General features: G+C 37.8%; 1 protein-coding gene across 5 annotated transcripts in view; it reads left to right on the forward strand.

Moving 5' to 3' along the window:
• The window catches only part of LOC138937418 (tyrosine-protein phosphatase 99A), a 255,436-nt gene that overhangs the window by 81,148 nt on the left and 153,395 nt on the right, over positions 1-20,893 (forward strand). For all 5 annotated transcript variants that reach the window (XM_070303704.1, XM_070303703.1, XM_070303700.1 and 2 more), the window contains exon 2: positions 10,536-10,844. In XM_070303704.1, the coding sequence (XP_070159805.1) occupies positions 10,541-10,844 (304 nt within the window). In that variant the 5' untranslated portion in view covers positions 10,536-10,540. The remainder of the gene's footprint in view (positions 1-10,535; positions 10,845-20,893) is intronic.

Genomic DNA, 20,893 nt, shown 5'->3' on the forward strand with positions numbered 1-20,893 from the left:
ATTTCACTTAATGATATAGATGCACGAGACGGGGCTTGCACTCTAATGGTAGTTGCAGAATCCTAATTTGTGGAACTTTATGTCTATGCAACGAAATAATATCATCTTCGTATAAACAAAATAGCTGAATATTACTTGTGTTTTGTAGGGAAATGTTTATTGCGCAATTTAAATTTTTGATTAAATAACAATTAGAATCGTATATAAATTGAATAATTTTTGAAACATTTTTAAAAATATTTAAATATTGATGGAAATAGACAGTAATATTCCGCAAATTATTAGCTATTTGTATAGTTAATATTCATCGAAAATTTATTTGCGAGTCGTAAAATATTTATTTATATGAAATACATGAATAATTTAATAATTGATAGTAGCGAATATTTTCGGATATTCGGTATTAAGTGAGACGAGTAGAAGTTCAGTAACCGTTTGTGTATTTTAAGGCGTGGCTGTCCTAATTTGGAAGCACGATGTCGTGCCCGAAATTATGTTGACCTCACGGCATTCGGTGCAGAAATTGGATTATTCGTGTTTGGTGTAGACCCTTAACTGGCTTAACCACTTCATACTCCTTGTCGAACGTCGGTAGTTATTCCAAGACAAAGTGTTCGATGCAGATCACTCAGAATTCGCTAGAGAATCTCGTAATTCGATTAATTTCCGTTAACTCGCTTTTGCATCTCCAGTCGATAAGTCTAACAAGCGTCGTTTCTACAAGTTATATGTATATATTGTTAGTCAATTTGTAAGAATAAGAATGAAACGCTAGAGATGATGTTAAACTACTGCAAGCAACGGTATCAATCTTGTATTAAGTGTGTGTATGAGACGCGAAAGAGGATCATTAAAATATATACTCGTAAAAACATGAAATAATATTGTACACCTGCAGTCTATTAAAAATATTGACGAAGCAATTAAACGGAATTGAAAGATTTTTAATTGACTCTAAACGTATAATAAAGTTTTTCTTGAAGCGCCGTTACGATACTGGAGATAAGAACGACCCTCTCTCTCTTTGCCGGTCCTAAGAATTAAACGAAGAAAGTACCATTATATCGCGAAATGGACTTTTAAAAGTTGGCAACAGAACGCGAGCAGCTCTTATTGTTCATTTTAATTACTTCCCCGAGATACACTTCGGATCGCTCGCGTAAAAATCGTGCCACGAGCCTTATCGTTTTAGCAATGTGTTAAAAAATATTGTAAAAACATATTGGTACAACTCTCGCCGATTTTATTTCAAAGCATTGCCATCTATCACGGAATTTGACGTGGCACAATCGATTCTCCATCGAGTTTCGGTCAGTGATATATCATTTTCAGCGGCATTAAAATAGCAACATCCGATATCTCGACGTACAACCGACACTCCGGATTGTCGGCGAAGATTCTCGTGTATACATATCATTCCTGCGCTTTTTCCCGAAATTTCGCACAGACGTATCTTTAATGCGATATCGATCCCCGCATCGTGGTGAACTCGTTACGAAACGTACGTACGAAACTGACGACGTCATGAGACACAATGGGAAAGCACAGCGCTCCTAGCAGCTGCAAGGGCTGTAAGAAGTTTGCGAATCCTTCCCACCGAGTTTAACCTCAATCACTTATGTAACGGAGTTACCGCTAATATTGTATATACATTCGCCTATCTCTCAGACAAAAATCCCTCTTACGTTTATACACGTTAACCCGTGATATACATGTTCGTCTAGGTGTGTCTTCTCTTGGCCTCTTCCGCAATTCCGGTAAGAATCGTCAGGATTGTTCTTTACGCGGGGCATTCGTATGGTAATAAATGCGTTTAGTGTAATATTTCTTGTCGAAAAGTGAAATTCGATTGAACGGAAGAGATTTGTTCAATATTTTCAAATTAAATACGTCTCGATAACTTATATATTATGAAGTAATATTATATCGAAATAAAATTTATTTTTAAATAATTATTCCCACATACGTCACAAATACTACTTTTTTATTCTGCACGAGCTTTGCATCTTATTTTTTTCTATACTTTTCTAATTTCTTGATTCGTTATTCTTATATCTCACTTATTTTTCAGAGACATATTTGATAATAGAGATAAAATAAAACTAACAGTAATAGTTTCGACAGAATTAAAAATAGCGAGTAATAATATTACTTTCTGTATACTTCTGAATATTGATGAAGATGAAGAAAAGACTAATGTTTGCTTTTTCTCCGTCTCTCTTTCTCTTTAAGTTAATTAAATAATCGAAAAAAAAAAAATATCAATTCTCTTTTGCGATCTGTCGCTTTTCATTACTTTCAAATTATCCATGTACAGATGATCACGAAGGCGTAGAAATCATTGCGAAAGAGTATTGTAACGAAGAGACTTTATCGGATCCAATTATCGTCGAGAGTGCGTTCGTCGTGCGCTTTTAACAAGCATCCGCCCCTTGCGCCTGCAAATATGTCGGCTCGTTGCAGGAAATATGGAAATACATATTCGTACCGTATACCGTATGCGATAGCATTATGTACGTTATATTTACACTGACCTTTTCATCGATCTCTCGCAACGCGGAACAAATAACCATTATATACGTAAAATTGTTTTGATTTTTTTCTCAATTTTTTTGTTTCATACTTGCTCTAGGCTCAAGAAATTCAATTATTTTCATAATGGCGATTCGCGCGTTTAGTCTGTGCGTGATTTGTTTCGGCGCTATCGAAAATGCGATCAGCAATGAGCGGCGTATCGTCCGAGTGTTGAAATATCGCTCTTGTCCTTTTTTTCCCATGCTGTTTCGAGACAGTAATTACGCCGATGCATGGCCGACATGACGACACAGCGCCTCGCGGACAACAGGGAACGATCGTAATGACGCAGTAAATGAATATTTCCGTGCCGTTGTGACAGAATAGAAAAATGGCAGTCGACAGCGAATGGGCGTTAGAACTATCTGTGCATGATGTACGCGTGTGTTTGCCGGGTATACGTAAATTTAATTGCCGTTATTCTCTCTTCGATGGCGTTTTAGGACGCGCATTCTTGCTTATCATATCCCCTGCGTCGCGAACGAGCAAGTATTTACACCATGGTTCGCATCGTTTGTTATTATCGGAAATGCTATTTATCATCGTTACGTTATCGGCACTGAGTATAAGCGTTAAAGCAAATGAATTTCATAATGTTGCATTAAAGATTATTCTTTCTATTAGATAGATTAAATTTTCAGATCAACATTGTAAAAAAAAAAAAAAAAAAAAAACAATTCGATTCACGTGCAACACAAATTTCTTTATCGATAAAATAAATTGAATATAATTGTTTGCGTTGCGAGAAGGAAAATGAATTTAAAAGTTGCAATATATTCGAATATTCGAAAATCCATGAATGTTCTTTGATGCGATCGATCGGTCTCTTCCAAAGAAGAATATCAGCTTTGCACGGAATTGTCCATCGAAAGTTCCGTCCGTCCAAGATTTCCAAAACAAGAAAGTCCGAAAGATCGTTGGCGATGAACGAACGAAGCGGCCTTCATTTTGTAAGGAAGCAGGAGGGCGCGGTTCTCCATTTGTTTCGTTTCCCGCGAATGCTCCATTAGTGAGAGCGTCGGCTATCGAATCGTACAATTCTTTTTGGAGTTTCGGTTTCCAAAAAGGGGGAAAAACTAATACCCGGACGGTTTGCTCTCACTGTTTGGCGTCTATTTCGGGGCGATCGTTCCATACGTATATAAACTGATACGGCGTTAGAGCGATGTCCATTTAACAGTGACGTCGTGTAATTTCCCGTATAGAATTTTTTTCAAAATTTATCCTCGAGAAATTTCGCTATTACATATACGAAAAAATAATATCTTTATATAAATTCAACGAAAAAATGTCGAAATGAGGTTTCGAGCGATAAAGTTCAAACCGACAATACTCGTATATTTTTTTGACACTATGTTAAGCACATTCGCCCGTCCGAGATATAATACTTATTTCCATTATCGAAATTCATATAGTCGTTCGCGGAGAGAAGGCTACACAACATCTCTATCAGAAAACGCTCTGTATATTGGGTGAAACGATACCGTATAGGCACTCGGAACGTCTAGATTCGATGATTTATAATGTGCTACGAGCGTAGGAAACTCTTCCTTCCTGTATAAGAGAGCAAACGCTAATTAAATCGGAAGTAATTAAGGAGGGCGTTTGACCGAACGAGCGATTAAACTGTGGTAGTTTACGTACCGAGCACCGGCACAAACGATCCCCGGGAATCATTCGTGGATTTACGACGATTTCAACTCCGGTAGACAGAAATTTGCGCGAGTTGCGGCGTACGCGCGAGCTCGCCTCTTACGGCGAGGCATTTGTTCGTGTAAATATGCTCCGGCTGATGGGAATCTACCATGATTAATCGACCAACGGTGCCCCTATCTACGCGTGGTCTTTCCAGGAAAATAATCACGCGACCTCCTTATTATTGTCAGATTGACTGTTCCATGAAAATGTTATTTACCACTTCCAGTTGATTACTACTTGTGTCGGCACTGGTGCCGTCTGTAGATCTTGATAACACTCGAGATAACATTTCGAGAGAGAGAGAGAGAGAGATATCTGCAAGCAAATGTTGCATAGCGTTGGAATCTACATATATATGCATAAAAAGGTATATCACTGTTTAAAAATATGTAGAAAAAAAATGTAGATAGCAAATCTCAGCGATGGGAGTGCGACGTGCATGTTACATCGTGTAATGATACCCGAGAAGTTGGTACATCCAGATGCGAGGGTGGCAAATGTTGTAAGGTAATAAGTTGTCGGTGTAATAATTCTCGCGAGTTGCTATTAAAACCAACTTGTCTTGCTCGCTATAAATCCATGTCTGTCGCGATTAATACTAAGAGTTTCCGAAAAGCAATCAACTATATCAAGATTCTCGTACTTTCGTAAAATTGAAGCAGGAGTCGCGTTTCGCGCGCTCTACGCTTATCTATTTGATGACCGGCAAGAAAACGGTAGAAATCCCGAAACGAGGAATCGCGCGCTTTTGCAGGGCCGCTACCGACGATTTACCACCGCAAGAAAGGCAGCCAGCGAAGAGATGAAAAAGTCTGAGTGAATTTGCGGGATATTTTTACCCATCGCGGCTTTAACCAATCCCATTTACTGTAAAAGACCGGCCGAGAATTTTCTCTAATTATTATGAAGCGTTAATAAGCGTTTTTCTTTCCGCTTCCTTATTCCGCTATATTATTAATTTTTTTAGTTTTCATATTATTTTCTATATTATGGTATGTCGATAGATTTTTTTTTATTTTATTTATTTATTTATTTTTTTTTAAATAAAAATTGCAATTTATTAAAATAATCGACGGACTACTCTTTGCTCTCTTTGACGGTTCGTCCTAACGGCGATGCTCGATTATTACTTTTCGCGAAAAATTTTCCATGGGAAATAACGAAGATCAGCGTAACGGTTAACGGAGCGAAAATTGGCACGAGCGACGTTGCGTGGTACCGTTTGAGATTCTCTTAGGAAGATTGCCTTCCGCGATTGTCGCTTCAACTCTTCTGTGGAGGTTGCGATATTATCATTACCCCGATAAAAAAAAAAACGTCAGAGGCGCAATGAAAAAATATAAGCGGTTCCAAGAATGTCGAGTGATAAGAGACGAGAAGGATGAAAAGAGAAAGCGAGCAAATGGCGGAAGTGAACGAATTTAAATCGACCTCTAGAGGGCGAAGATAGGATGCTAACCCCCGCGGATAGTCGCTAACAACGAGGGGGTTTTCGGACTTGGGATAGGATAGGATAGGAGAAGAAGAGAGAGAGAGAGAGAGAGGGGGGGGAGGAGAAGGGTCAGTATTCCTCCCTATAAAACGAGCCGGACTTAGTGCAGTATCCAGAGTTAGAAAAGCAAAAGCAATTAAGATAGTTACTTGGTTATGAGACAAAAAGACGTAGCGGAACGAAGGGGGTAGGAAGGTAATTACCGTGGTAACGGCTTGCCTCGACCGTGTGACCGTATCTCGCGCAGCGTGGTAGCTTCTGGGGAAATTAGTGTTGGAAAAATTCATGCTCGCGGAAGATTTGCGTAAATTAATTTACGGCATACCGAGTCCGTCCACCTCTCTACCGAGGAAAAGAGGATAAAATTCAATTTTTAGGCTGGCCTCCGAGCTCGAGGGTCGAGAACATTTCGTTGCATCTGCTGATGCAACAGCTGACGATACGATCGCCGGACGATCTAGTCGTACAATATATGGATGTATTTAGCATATGTATCGTGAAAAATTAGATTAAAAAAAATTATATATATATATATAGAAGAGATTTATACACATTAAGTACTAAAAAATTATGTTAATCCGCTGCTATTTATTAAATGAAGTATATAGAGTGTGTAATTCTTATTGATCTTTTATTTTTTCCTGATATAAAGATTTTAAGGATTCTTTAAACTTTTTTCCTGCTATATATATATTTATTATATCTATATATATTATAAGATTTGTTTAAACGATTTATTTTGTTACTAAGGTTGATACGCCGTCGTTAAATGTGCACCACATTGTATTATTCTGTATTTACATAGTGGATTTATGCAGTTTGCGCTTTCTTCCTGAATATTTTGCTGGAAATTGCTAAACAGAATTTGGGATAATGATAGCTCTTTCCACAATGTCGGCGAAAGAGATAACTGCTTGAAAGCTCACCTCCTTTCGCCGACATGTAGAGGCGCATCAAGTTCTCTCGTAATATTCCTATAACATTAAAGCAAATTTCAAGGCCCATGCGGGATTCAAGATGCCATTTGCCTGCGCTAATCTCTCCTGGGAAGTATAACGAATATCACTTTGTAAGGAATAAGTAACGAGCGCGCTTGAGAATCGGATAAAATAATTGGCCGGCAGTTTGCAGTTGGCGAGCATAAATATTCTCACGTTTTCCTCGAGTCTGTCACAATTGAGATATTATACGGGATTTGTGCTGTAATTAACATTAATTCCTTCTGTGATTTAGCGTCTAATGGAAAACGCTCGTGCCCGGGACTCAATGCGCCGTGAAATTCGAAAAATTATCGCACCCCGCCTCTCCTTTTCTCTCTCCTACGCGAAAGACCGAGGAAGAGAGAGAGAGGAAATTTATGATTTTTCGTAAGCATGGCGGCGGAATTGGTATGGAAACTTTTTACGGCGTACTTTTGACGAAGTTCGAAAAGTAACGAGGCGGATTTGCATCCTTCCTTCGGCTGCTACTGTTGCAGTTCTTCGGAAACGCCCCGTACGATCCGACGCGCGCGCGAAGCTTTTTTCTTAGATACGAAGAAAAAATCGCGTACGAAATCTTCTGCGGCGCAGCGAGTCGAATGCGATCAAAAAGGATAAATATATATGTATACATTTTTCTGTCATAATGCGGAATGGCAGCGAGCGTTATCCATTGCAGAGAAATTTTTTATATTACGGTCTTATGCGCGAAATGGCTTATGCTCTCCTTTCCTAACTAACAATAAGCAACATGTGAAAAGAACAGAAAGTTTACAAACGTGTACCTATAATTATTCACCAATCCGTGGAGATCTTCTCTTTCTATTTCCGTTAAATTATATCGATTACATTTTAAGTTCGAACGGAATATTACACACGCGCGCGTAGCTCTAATACGGGATATTTTAGCCGCTGCTATAATTTTACTGCGCGCAGCTTTTGCGATTGACGTCTAAATACAGATTCGTGTATGCCGCGTCGGCGACAGAAATTAGTTTTAGGTCGCGAAAGTTTAATACGTTTAATACAAATTTGTACTGAAATGGCTTACGAAATTATAGCGAACCGAAGAGCCGGAATAGAGATAAACTGTTCCTTCGATATCGCGCTCGCAATAAGAAAAGAAAAAAATGCGAATGTTTGCGTTTTTTTTTTGCGCCTCGTGCAAGAAACAATCGCGTACGCCAAAACGTGCGCGATTACAGTTTTATTTTCTTGAGAGATTTGCCATGGATTTTACGAGCGTACTATGGCTGCGAGTAGTCTCGTTGCGCGTACAAACTAGGGCGATTCTCGTTGACCGAGAATCGTTATAGCGCGTATCGTTGTGTCTATGCGTTTGTAGTGCTCCTTCGCTTTTTTTTTCCAAGTTTTTTTGCTCGTTGAGTCGCTGTACATCTATCAAAGACGATAGACGGCATTGCATATTATTACTTGTCCGCGTGCTACAGCGGAGAAGCGTTCATCCCGACCCGTATTTTCATTGATCTTTAACTTTCCTATATGTATCTTTTTATTCATGAAAGTGCGTTGTGGCGTATTAATCGGTACAAGGTTCGAAATATATTCTTTACGCTTACGGTTCCGCGGATTGGCGGGAATGTAGTAATGTTAAGTAAGGGAAGAGTGCACAGAATTTTTAGCGATAGTATCTAGAGAGCTTTGAGAAGAAACCTGTGCTTTAAAATTCCGTTGAAATATCTTCCGACACGAAATGTTTCCCAGTCAACTCATTTCGCCGTGAGCGACTTTGATGTTACTTTTGAAGAAATTTAGCTTTAAAAACCAAACCGATATATATATATATATATATATATATATATATATATATATATATAATATATAGTATATCATATACTGGAAATACTTTAAGATTCTTGATTTGTCAACTATCTGCATGAATAAGGGAAAACAGGCTATATATTCTATCATCATGTATTCTATGTGTAATACACGCAGCGTGAGTTTTTGCAGATGACGGTTTTGAGATTTGCAATCAATAAATTGAATACTTAAAACATATACTGCTTTGAATTTCATTTTAGATCTCTTAATTAGTAAATGGTCGCGTTATTTAATTCAACTGTCCTAGATCTCGCGATAGAATAAGCTACGATGGTTATTTATTGATTAATAAATTAAAATTGAAGTCTTTGGCACATTTTATAAGAGCGTTTTATTGATTATGAATGCCGCTGTATGAAAAAAATCTCATTTAGCCTGACGCGCGCGCGTGTGTGTATTATATTCATGAAGAATAAATCTCTTATATCTCTTATTTTCTCTCGTCTCTGATATTAATTCAAAGCGGCAACATCAATCAGATAATCAATCAAATAACTTTTAAATCTGTATTATTCACGTAGACAAGGTAATATCAATGCTTTCCTTTGTATTTTGGCAGATAAAACGAATAATGGCTTAGATAAACCTTTTGTTTTATAAAGAAAGATAATGAATTCTTTCCAAAAAAAAAAAAAAAAAAAATAGGATGTGCTTTCTGCACATAAATTTTAGAATAGAAAGAAAAGGAAGAGAATAAATGGAGAATGTAATTTGTTAGAAGAAAAGAAAATTTTCCGCGCGAGAGGAAAAATTTGAGTTCGAGAAAAGGATTTTTATAAAACATTATTTTGCGACAAATTTATTATCGTTTATTTGCAAAGATGGACGAATATCGCGCATGTTTATCCAACCATGTAGCTCAAAGAGAGGGAAGTGCGCGATTTATGCCGATCGCAAGAGAAAAAGACTGGATGCGCTAAAGGAGCATGCTCGGAAGGCTCGAACTTGCACGTATGAATACACGCGTGATTCGAATACCGTTTTGCGAAACTCGCGCAGCGAAAGCTCTTGGTGGACTTTCCAAAGAGATTGCGGAAGGAATATCTTGAATTACCTCGCGATGACGTACCGCATCGTGATGTCCGGCGTACTTTTATCACACACGATCGACACACGGTTTTCCGCGATATAATATAGTACACGCCTCGCTAGTATTATACTTACGAAATCAAGCACGAAATCTCTGTCTGTCGTCCGTTCGTGCATGGATTTTCATAAAACTTTTCGGCCTACGATGTCCTTTTTATGGCCGAAGCGGGTAATAGTGTGTGGTATGCGAGTGTGTATTGAAAAGGTGGAAAAAAAAATTGAACTCGTTAGAAAGAAAATTGGATGCCTGGCTATTCGGGATTCGGCGATGCAATAACGCGCGTAACGCGCGCATACTCACTCGGGTATATTTTGCGTTGCAAATTACGATCCAGCCGTGTGAAATTTTAAAAGTCGATCGAAAGCTACGGCGTTGGGTGTAGTCGCGCGTATATTATAATTCCTCCCTTAAAGTATTCAAACGAGATATAATTCATCGCAAACGAATTCCAGGGTAGCTCTGGCGCTGATGTACACTGATTACTGTTCGCGATTGAAAGATATTAAAACTATAGTTGACGCGAATAAAGGAGAATGAAGGAAAATGGAGTGGATTAAGAAAAAAATCGATGCGAAGCTTCGAATTTTTTTACACTTTGGTCTCGCGAGAAAGTAAGAAGAATAACGCGCTGTAAAGTCGACAAACGTCCAGTTCTATTCTCGGATTTTATTCGCTCTACGCTGAAATTGTCCTGACGCGGGTAAATTCCGGGTCGATAAACCCGCGAATACGTCGCGAGACGACCGTTCGCTTTCCTCGATTCCGGTGTGCAATTCTATGCGATCGCGTTTATTTTTATTACATCGATAACGTTCGTCGCGCGATGAACATAACGAACGGATCTCTATGTTCGCAGATGCCATGAATTCGCTGGTGGAGGAGGTGGTCGTGGAAGCGGGGAAGAACGTCACGCTGGGCTGTCCGGGCGTGACGGAGGATTCGCTGGTGTTGATGCTCGAGTGGCGGGCAAACGGGATGCGGTTGCTCGAGTATAAGAGCAAAAGTACAACCGTCGTACGACGAACAGAACAGAACAGAATGTCGCTGTCGTTGAAAAATTATTCGTTGCAGCTGCATCCCGTCACCGCCGCCGACAGCGGTATGTACGAGTGTCTCGTGAACAACCGGAATGCGCCGGAAGCTGTGATCAAGCTCATCGTGCGAGGTAGGTGGCGGAATGTTCTTAATCTCCTTTTTTTCTCGTCCTTTTGCGAAAATAAGAATAGTTGGATAATAGAATGTATACTGACGTCACACTTTGAATAACTAAGATTCCTCGAATTCAGTTCAAATTTATACCGTATTAAGGAATATATATATATAAATTTTTTATCAATTTTTCTAATCAATAAGATATTTAAAATAATAAAAGAATTGACTAAATACATGTATATATATCGATATTATATATATATAATAAAAATAATAATATGATAAAAATAATAATATGACAAAAAATTTTTTGATATTAACGAAAGCTTCAATCAAACAATGAATGTAATCATCGATGTTTTGTTGAGATTGATTTTAGCGCGATTTATTGATTAAAATTTCACTCCTGACAACCTGTGAGATTTGAACGTGGCTGTTAAGTTTCCGGCCCAACGAGCGTCACTAGTGAATTAAAAACTCATTCTGTGTACTGGGCGTTTGGTGTTGTGCCAATAAGCTTCATCGGGTGACTACATTGCACTTTTAGTTTTCGTCTCTCTCAGATATCTTTATTAAATTCTAGATTTTACTCTTATTAGAGAGTTAAGAACTTTGAAAATATTATTAATTACTGCACGTTAACGCGTTCGCCGTAAAATCATTGTGGTTTTCATCAATTATTTAGACGTAAACCGTCTAAAAGTTTTAGCTTTCTAATTTTATGTGAATTAATTTAATAATAAAATCTTAACTTTCTATTAGTTTGTTGTAAATGATACTTTCCAATCTCATGTTTCGCAACTTTTATCAGTAATGTATAGTTATCGATAATATACCGTTGTATATGATCGAAGAAGATATAAAAGTTCAAATGCGATTCTTCTGTTCTTGGGCGAGTTAAAAAAGAGAGAGAACTTATTTGCCCCACTTATATTGCTTTTAGCTGTTACCTATATATATGAGAACAATTTTCCGATACACGAGAATTTCTTACAGTCTGGCAATTTTATTTTTTGAAGTCGAGATAAAACATAAATATTAAATAAACCGCTCTTTCTTCCTTCTTATTATTTTTTGTATTTATATAATTTTTATAATTATAATTTATATAATGATGACTTTATCATAATATATATATATATAAAATCTGTAGAGAGAAAAAAGAAAATGAACAAGTTCTTCAGTATAAAATTTTGATAGTGGATGAAGATTTTACAAAAGTCAATGATTGGTACTTAAATATTTATTTTAATACGATTGCTTTTGTAACAATCACCAAATAAATATTTTAATTTGTTTTGGATTCTCCTCAAGTATATACTAGAATAAATTTTTTGTTTCTTTTTTTTTTTGCGAATTGTAACAAATTTTCTTTGGGACATTTATATCCCGTTAAATGGTTTTTATAATTTAATGTATTTAATTGAAATATTTCTTGTAATCAAAATGATATAACTCGATGTATTTCACATGAAATCTACTTAACGATTGTGGAATCTTGATCGATCGCACGATCGATTCCAACGGCAACAGTCGAAATATCCACGACTCATTCATCGTGGTTACAATTTTCGTTCAATGAACTAGTTCACTACTAAACTTGGCGAGTTTACGCAAAGTTCGCCGTGAACTTTGAGAGAGGAAGACCGGCCTCGCGAGATGGCGGCCGTTCTTCTTAACAACCTTGTCGTCGCTCGTCGAGCTTCTAATGCTTTATTTTAAATCTGAGTTGGTCTCCCCCCCCCCCTCTTTTCGCACGGAGTGTTTGCTTTAAGTATTTACGCCTGATTTGAATTCGTCACGTGCAATCCGCCGCGTCAAAAGCAAACTTTTCTGAACGTCCTACAGACGACGGAGCGGTGCGGAATCATGGAAGTGCGCGCGGCATAACTTCAGCCGCATAAGTTTGGCCATCAACTTCACCGCAAAAAATTGAAAAGAAAAAAAGACAAGGAACGAACGGGGAGTTCTATCGCGTTACGTCGCGCGGTCATTTGCATTCAATGCACGATCCGTTACTCAATTTGACTAAAAAGTTTCGAGCCGCTAAAACGATGTGAAATTATGCCAAGCGGCGGGTTGTTCTTTGTAACTTTGGTATGAGGGTGAACTTTGCGCGACGCGACAATATGGTTTCGTCAGAATCAATGTACTGTACGCGTGATCAAAGCTCGCGAATTTACATTTTTCACTTTTTACATACACGATTTTAAGCGACATATTCATATCTCGTATCTTACAACGTGTATTATGATGTTATATATGCATTCCACAGTGTACGTGCTTCCTGCTCGAAACTCCGAGCACGTAACACTTCGGTGGTAACCAATATTCGCGTTACGTCAACCATTAAAATGAACATTTTTCAAATCTTTGCAGCAGGAGCGTATACACACGTATCTCCCGAATACATTTTTCTTGCAAGATTGATTCTCATGTTTTCCCCTCATTTCTGATACTCGTGAAAATGCGTATTGAAAAATTACGTATTACAGTCGCGCGCGAGGAAGAAATAAATTGCATAAAGGGATAGATTTCTTATTATTACTCATTGCCCCGTCGATCTGACTTGTTGTACAGAAACTTTCTTTTTATCATGTAATAAAACGCGCTTTCCTAGACGAAAAAGATTAAAGAAAACATTTTCCAATTAGCAATTTTGTAATTACACAAATTATAATGAAATTTTATGAATACTGTCTGTGTTTGCAGTGAAAACTTCTCACGTCCGGTTTCCAAGTTATTTTCTCGTTAAATCGGCTAGACCGCTAATTTGTTTGATGAACGAGCAACGGTTAAGGTCGTGGATACATGTGCGCTCTTTTCGAAACGATATCGCGAATGTACAAAAGGGCCCAAAGGGAACGTTCGGAACGAGCTTCGAATTATCGTCCCTCCAAGTTCCACCAGAGGCAGCAGGGACGATGCTGGTTGACTGCGGCTATGAATAAGCGCGAGTCGTTTAACAGCGTGACGTTTTTTCGACTCGCGGCAAAACAGTTTCATTCATATGCATGACAGGATACGCGGTTCGGTGTAAAAGAGAGCGAGACGGTGAAGCGCGTGAAAGAGAGAGACCTAGAGAGAGAGAGAGAGAGAGAGAGAGAAGGAAAAGAGAAAGAGAGAGTAAACCTACGCGCGGAATCTCGATAACTGCTAACGAGTCACGATTATTCCTTCTACTTCGCTTAACGAGCAGATGCAGATGCGAAAACCTTCGCATCACTCACCGTTACTGAATTTGCTTTAGCATTGATCGTTTGTCTGTAAAAGCCTGATTCAAAGAACTTTTTTCCAACGACAATGGAATCGAAGCATAACGGAAGAATTTTCGTTTTAGCTAAAGAGATCGTGCATATATAGGCTGTTAAAATACAATGCGTACGAGACGCTCTCTTTTCAATAATGTACGTATGTAATGCCGGGGAATGGTACGATCGCGCGTATTCTTATGCGTCACGTGTAGATGACGAGACAAGCTAAAGGAAGGATAGCAGAGTAGCTTGACTAGGTGATCCGAGAATTGAGTTCGAAATGGATGGAGCCAGAGAGGGAATGTGCTCTTGGCGGAACAAATAAAATTGTTCTCCTTCGGGATTACCGTGCTGCGTGCATTCGCCGTGTGTTGTCGTCAGCTCGCGAGCTCTTTCAAGAGGAGATCCCTTTCTTTTCTTCGCTTACGTTCTCCCTTCTCTCCTTCTCCTCTTTCTTTCTTCGCCCACATTCGTTTCGTTCCTTTCCGGTTGATTTTAGTACAAGCGAATCATCAAGATCCAAAAGACAAAAGCCTCGTCGACAGTTATTTCTTCAATAGTTATCAAGCCACGAGTGCTGAAGACAGGAACGACGACGCGGGAGAACGACGAATACTCGGAAAATGGCATCGTTCGATTTTATTTCATGTCGGAGCGAAGGGATCGTTTCGCAATCTCCGTATGTGTAAGACAACCGATTCCATTAGAATGTTCTTGATATCGTACAACGCGTACTAATCTCCCCGCGTAGATGTACGCACGACCGGCCCTCAACCATTTATTAGATGTGTTTTCCCATCTTGCAATCGAGATGGATTTTCTATAATTAAGTCCGATTTAAATCACGATTGCGTAGAAACTCACTATCTATCTAGACATCTTTTTTTTTCAAGATACAAAGAGTTACCGATGTTTATCTGTCGTCACGTCAAAAATTTGGGTCGATTCGCCTTGAAAATATTTTATTGCGCGATCTTGCTTTATCCCAGATTTTGTTTCCACATGTCATCGCGCGCGTCTCTCGTATTTCGCGAATTTACCATATTCCAAAAATCCGCGATATGTACATGGCGAGTATTATAGTTTTTTTCCTTTTTTTTTTTTTTTACGACACGCGGATATTCCGGGCTCTGAAGTCCGTAATAGGATTTGTAATGTGTACAGCGCGGATGAAAGGCTTGCGAGATAAATCTCTAATGAAAAATTTCAAAGGTATCATACTTTCTGAAATTAGAGTATTAGTCTTCGTTTCATTGGAGATGGGAATCTCCGAAGTCTGCGACGCGAGGTCGGGTTGAGATTTATTTTACATCGCGAGTACACGGATCGCCCGAGTGAACTTTTGCGAAACATTCTTACCGCTACGATGGAGTGAGTTTTTCTCACGGACTTCTCCGAGTGGAAGAACATACTACCGCTTTCCACTAACCGATGAGGTAACGCGGAAGACGCGGTGCAATTCGAAAAGTTGGAAACGATTCGACGAGCAGTAACCTCACCGTAACGTTCTCGGATTAGCATACTATTCGTTACTTGCGTATTCTACGAGTGATCGACCGTTTCGAAGCACGCGTATTTCTTCTTTTTTTCAATAGAGATTCCGCACCGAGGTAATCGCCATTTAATCGCAGTATATCCGAATATACACATATTAATCAAATTGCTTCGTTTAATTATTTTTATTCAATATAATCATATAGACAAAGAAGAATCATCGACTATTTGTAAAGCAATTTTTAATTTTTCGTATATATATATAGGCGTTAATAATTATATTATTTGTTATTTCCGTAACTGTTTGTACAGTTTTGTACAAACGGCTTTTGTTTTTTTAACCGTCTGACGTGTGATAAAATACAGTCTAGGAGATTAAATTAATAATAAATAAAATTACAATAGCGGGCTATAAATCTAGTTGAACAAAAACATATCGTTAAGCCAATTATTTTATAGCCGTTATATACATAACGGGCGGAATGCGTAAAATCAGCTTTTATTGCGGATTTAATCGACGGAAATAGAACGAGATTTACGCGATTGTATTTAGCTTGTTCTATGACGCGCTACGTCTGACCGGTTGATTTTACGAGATAAATGACAAGTGTGGGGCGGCGGGCCTTGAATAAAGGCAACGATTTAACGCGCGTGCACGGTGAGCGCCGCGATATAAATGTGCTCTACCAACTGGAAACTACTCGGGTTTCGAAGATAATGAAGCGTGCGTTGAAAAATGCCGGCTTTTCTAAGCCAAAGCGCACAGCTTACTTCGACAAATCTTTTGCGCAAAATTGCCGGCGTTGAGCTTTAATACGTTTTATCGCATTCTCCTTGAAATAAGGTTTGTGTGACTCGTCGTTGACTCGTGAGATTTTGATTTCTTTATCCTTTTATTTCAGTGCGTGCCGCTTATGCTGATATTGTTTATGTCACGGTATTTTTTCAACAGAAATAATTATTAATAAAAATAAATTTTTAAACCAAAGCAATTATTAACAAAAATATTAAATTTTATATTTTTGTAATAAGAAGCTATTTTGATATTCAGAATTAACAAGTTATAGTATACTTTTATGTACAATTTATATTAAATTTAATTAACTTTTTTTATCTTTTCTTTGATACAATATAATATTTATACACATGTTTAGTACTGTTAGAGCAATTGTAAACTATTAGTAATTGTAAACGAGGATTTTTCATACGTGATAGTCGCAAAAATTTCCTTTCGCTATATACGGTAAACTTTACAACGTTGCAGAATATTTGACGTTTATACAGGGTAATTTCATTCCTGCATATAACGAACTTACATCTTGAGTTCTGGGATAAGATCGACGCAATGAATTATGTACTTTACGGGGCACACTTAATTAAATAGCGCTTCATCCTGCAAGCCCTCGAGGAAAGTACTTTCACGCGTGAATGATAATAATGTATTCTTAATCATTTGATTGATTTCTTAAAACGCAAAAAAAAAAAACTTTTGAAAAATTTGTCTATTAAAAATTGAAAAGAAACGACGCATTATAAGACATTAAAATTATTTCACGTCTCGATACACTTTTCTAATTCTTCTCAATGAAAGAATAATTAAATTCTTTAATTAACATTTACTTAATAAACTGCATCGGCCATAGATTGCGATTTTCTTTTATGGAAGCGTTAATGAAGTGGCGACGGCCAACTGTCATTACGCTTGAAAGCGAACGAAGAGGATAACTGAAGTAAACTCTCGAACATCAGACGGCGTTCTTACTTAGCTAAGAATCGCAAATAAACTGTTCTTTCATAAATTAATTTCCATTCGTTCTCAGCCAACGAAAACTTATGGCCAACTACGAACGAACGCGCATCTAAAGCCGCAGCTGCCGCGACTCGCGTCTCTTTCGTCTTCTTTAGCATTATTATTGAAATGATATTCGGCGCACGGTCTGTTCGTTCTTTTTTTTTTTTTTTTATATAAACATTTAAAAGTTCCTTAATAGTCGAAAAAGTTGTCAACGAAATTACGAAGGAACGAAAAAATGCACAAGCAAATTACTACATAAATTCTGTAAAATTTTTATAAAGAAGAATTTAATAAAATTGTCAAGATAAATTAAATTAAATATGCGTTAAAAAGAATCAAGGACTTCGTTAGATTTATAGTGAAGGAAAAAATTAGCCCCTTTATATGTATTTTAAAAAGATATAAATAATAAAGATTATGCCGTGCATTTTTATAACAATTTAGCCTTTATAATTTTTACAATTAGTTTAATTTGATAATTTTGGAAAAAATTAGCTTAGATGACACACACACACACACGTACACACATTTTGTCTTTCCTTTTACCGAAGATTCGCCACAGCGGCAAATCATCGGAGTGAACAACAATGCGAATTGGACCATGAAAATCTCGACCGAAATTCAAACGACAGAAGAGAGAGATAGAGAGAGAGAGGGAGAGAGAATATTCAGCGAAAATTTCAATCCGAGTCAAATGCGCAGCTGCATTTATACGTTTCATTGTGAAAGTCAAAGCGCGCGAGTATTCGTGTAGTTGTCGATACCGAAAGGAACTTTGTAGCCGGCATAGTTGAAATACTTGCGTACATACTGTATACATGTGAAAGGCAGAGATAAAGAGAGAGGAAGAGAGATAAAGACCTGGATTTCATAATATCTCGAATGGCGGAGTATTTCATTGGTGACGGCATATCAATATTGAATCATTAAGTAATGTCTCTCGATACGTTTGAAAGCTCTAAATTGTCACGCGAACATGTAGAAATGAAATCCCTACGAATATCCGAATAATAGGCTTTCTCTTTAATTCTTACATTTTTTTCTATAGTTTTTTTATACACTCAGATATCTCGTCCAATTATTGGCAATTAACTTTCATACTTATTTCTATTATATTCCAAGGATTAAAATTACAGTTTTAGAAATAATCAAACATTATAAAATTGCAAGAAAAATGTTCTTACGCTAGGAATGCAACAATCGTGCGGTTATCATCGTCACTAATGTACAATAAATTGACAGCGGCCAAAAATCGTGGCCATCAATGTACGATGCGGTGATGGCTGCTATTGTCACGCGCGCGCGCGCGAAAGAAATTAATTGCAACGCGCACAAACGACGCGGACTAACCCGGATGGATCGAAAGTGGCTTCGCGATATCGATGGCGAAGCCTCCATCAGAACCAGCTCGAAAGCCATGGAGGGTTCAGACAGGCTTCAGGGAAGCGAAACGGACGATAGCGGTTGCGCCGTTACTCCGGCATAGAAGTGAATAATGCAACGCATCGCGTCGGCGAAACCGCCGTTGCAACTCTCATCTGCCGAGGGTGATCGTACCCGGATCTGTCTAACCCTTTCGATGTTCCGCGTCCGTTCGGTCTATCGGTTGGTTCTATCGGCGAACCAGTATCTTCTCGCTTCACAATCATTCGTATTTATCGACAGTTTATTATGTCGGGCTTCACGGAAAGCACTATATATATATATTTATATATATTTATATATTTATATATTTGCGAAATGTCAGCGAGATATCGTGATTCGATTTCAATACGCGTTGTCGCGTGTCGTGAATTCAAAGAATGATATTTCGATATTACAAGACGAGAATAAGAAGACATATGATAGACCGTCTTTGTATTCTGATAAGTTTACATTTTAGAAAGACGGCAAGTATACAGTATAACAATGTTTCCCTCTTTTCCTTCAGAAGGGAAAAAAAGATTCGAGTTTCTACGTTATTAGAATTTACTGGGCAATATATGCGAGAACGCGTATACGACGCTATTGGGCTAAGCCTTTAGCTTAGCCTTTAAAAAGGTTGAGAAGCACGAAGAGGCTCTTAAGTTCAATATAGCGTAAGAAGGTAGGCGTTGAACCGTTGCGTGTAGTGTCACGGTAGCCGGTGATTGTCCGGATCGAAAGCCATGGTTACGTCGCTTCCGAGGTGACAACGCGTCATGTCGCATTCGCCGTCGTCCCATTAACCGCGGGGAATATTCGCTTATACTGCAACTATGTACATATATAACGGTATCGATTCGATTCAATGATGTAAACCTACATTTGTGCTCCTATCTTATTTCTCTTTTTCTGTTTTCAATTCTCTTATTTCTCTTCGTTGTATTAAATTTTTCATATTTTCATTATACATTTTTTCCTATCATTATATTTTATACATGTATTATAAAATTTATGAGTGTTTTATACATTTACAAATACATTCAGTTTAAAAAATTTCAAAATTTATGATTATTGCTAAATGACATTATTTATAATATTAATGGGCACATTGTTGAATATATAATTGATAATTGCTTTCAACGATTTATATATTTAAACGTAAAACGAATTATTAAACTCAACAACGAGCATTCAAATCATACTTTGAGATACTGATCGCGGGTATAAAATTGATCAGATCGTATCGGTGCGATGCGCAAAAATCTACGATCGCGAAAACAAAAGAGGAAACTCTATGGGCCTTGCCCATGTTAGGATGGCTGTAAATAATACCATTGCTGTCAGAATATACTATAGTTTATAGCTAATTTAACCACCTGTCTCTCTTAGCGTGCGCGTATATGCACATGCGCTTAGGTTAATGAGTTTGTAACGAGAAAAGCGAGAGAGAGAGAGAGAGAGAGAGAGAGAGAACCGGCACGGCTCCTCCTCCTTCCTCGTCGTTTCTTTATTTTGCGCCCCTTTTTCCGTCCACCGCGCAAATTAGTGCAGGGTCATCGATCGCGAAATCATGGCATTAACTGAGAGCATTGCAACCGGAATGCACTTAAATTGTCGTCAGTTGAATTTCGTCGGCAGTTGAATTTCGTCGATTGATATTCGGAGATTTTTCCTACGATTTCAAGAATAAGTTTATTAAGAATTAAGAATGCGATTATCGGTATATTCAATTTTCGGTTCGAAGTATAGAAGAAAAAACCATTTGTGCCAAATGCATTCTAAAAATTCTCATTTATTGCGCCCGGTTTTCAATTGCCTTATTACTACGTAATCTAGAGATGAGATAAAAATTCAAAATATATCTCTTTTATTCATATAGTGTGCCCTTTTAAACTAGCATCTGTCATAATTCTTGCGGTGCAATGTTTGCTCAATTTTTATTACTGTCCAACATGTCGAATCTTTCCAAGTATTTGAAAAGTTTAGGCTCTTTTTTGAAAATTACTTACCGATATATAACTATGTGAATTCCAATGATATCTCTATGAATATATATGTTATATTCGATCGCTGATTCGTTTACGTCATAAGATCGTGCAACGCGCACACGTCAAG

Source organism: Polyergus mexicanus, unplaced genomic scaffold, assembly GCF_030449975.1.
Source record: "Polyergus mexicanus isolate NDT 795.1 unplaced genomic scaffold, iyPolMexi1.0 SCAF_10, whole genome shotgun sequence".
NCBI lineage: Eukaryota > Metazoa > Arthropoda > Insecta > Hymenoptera > Formicidae > Polyergus > Polyergus mexicanus.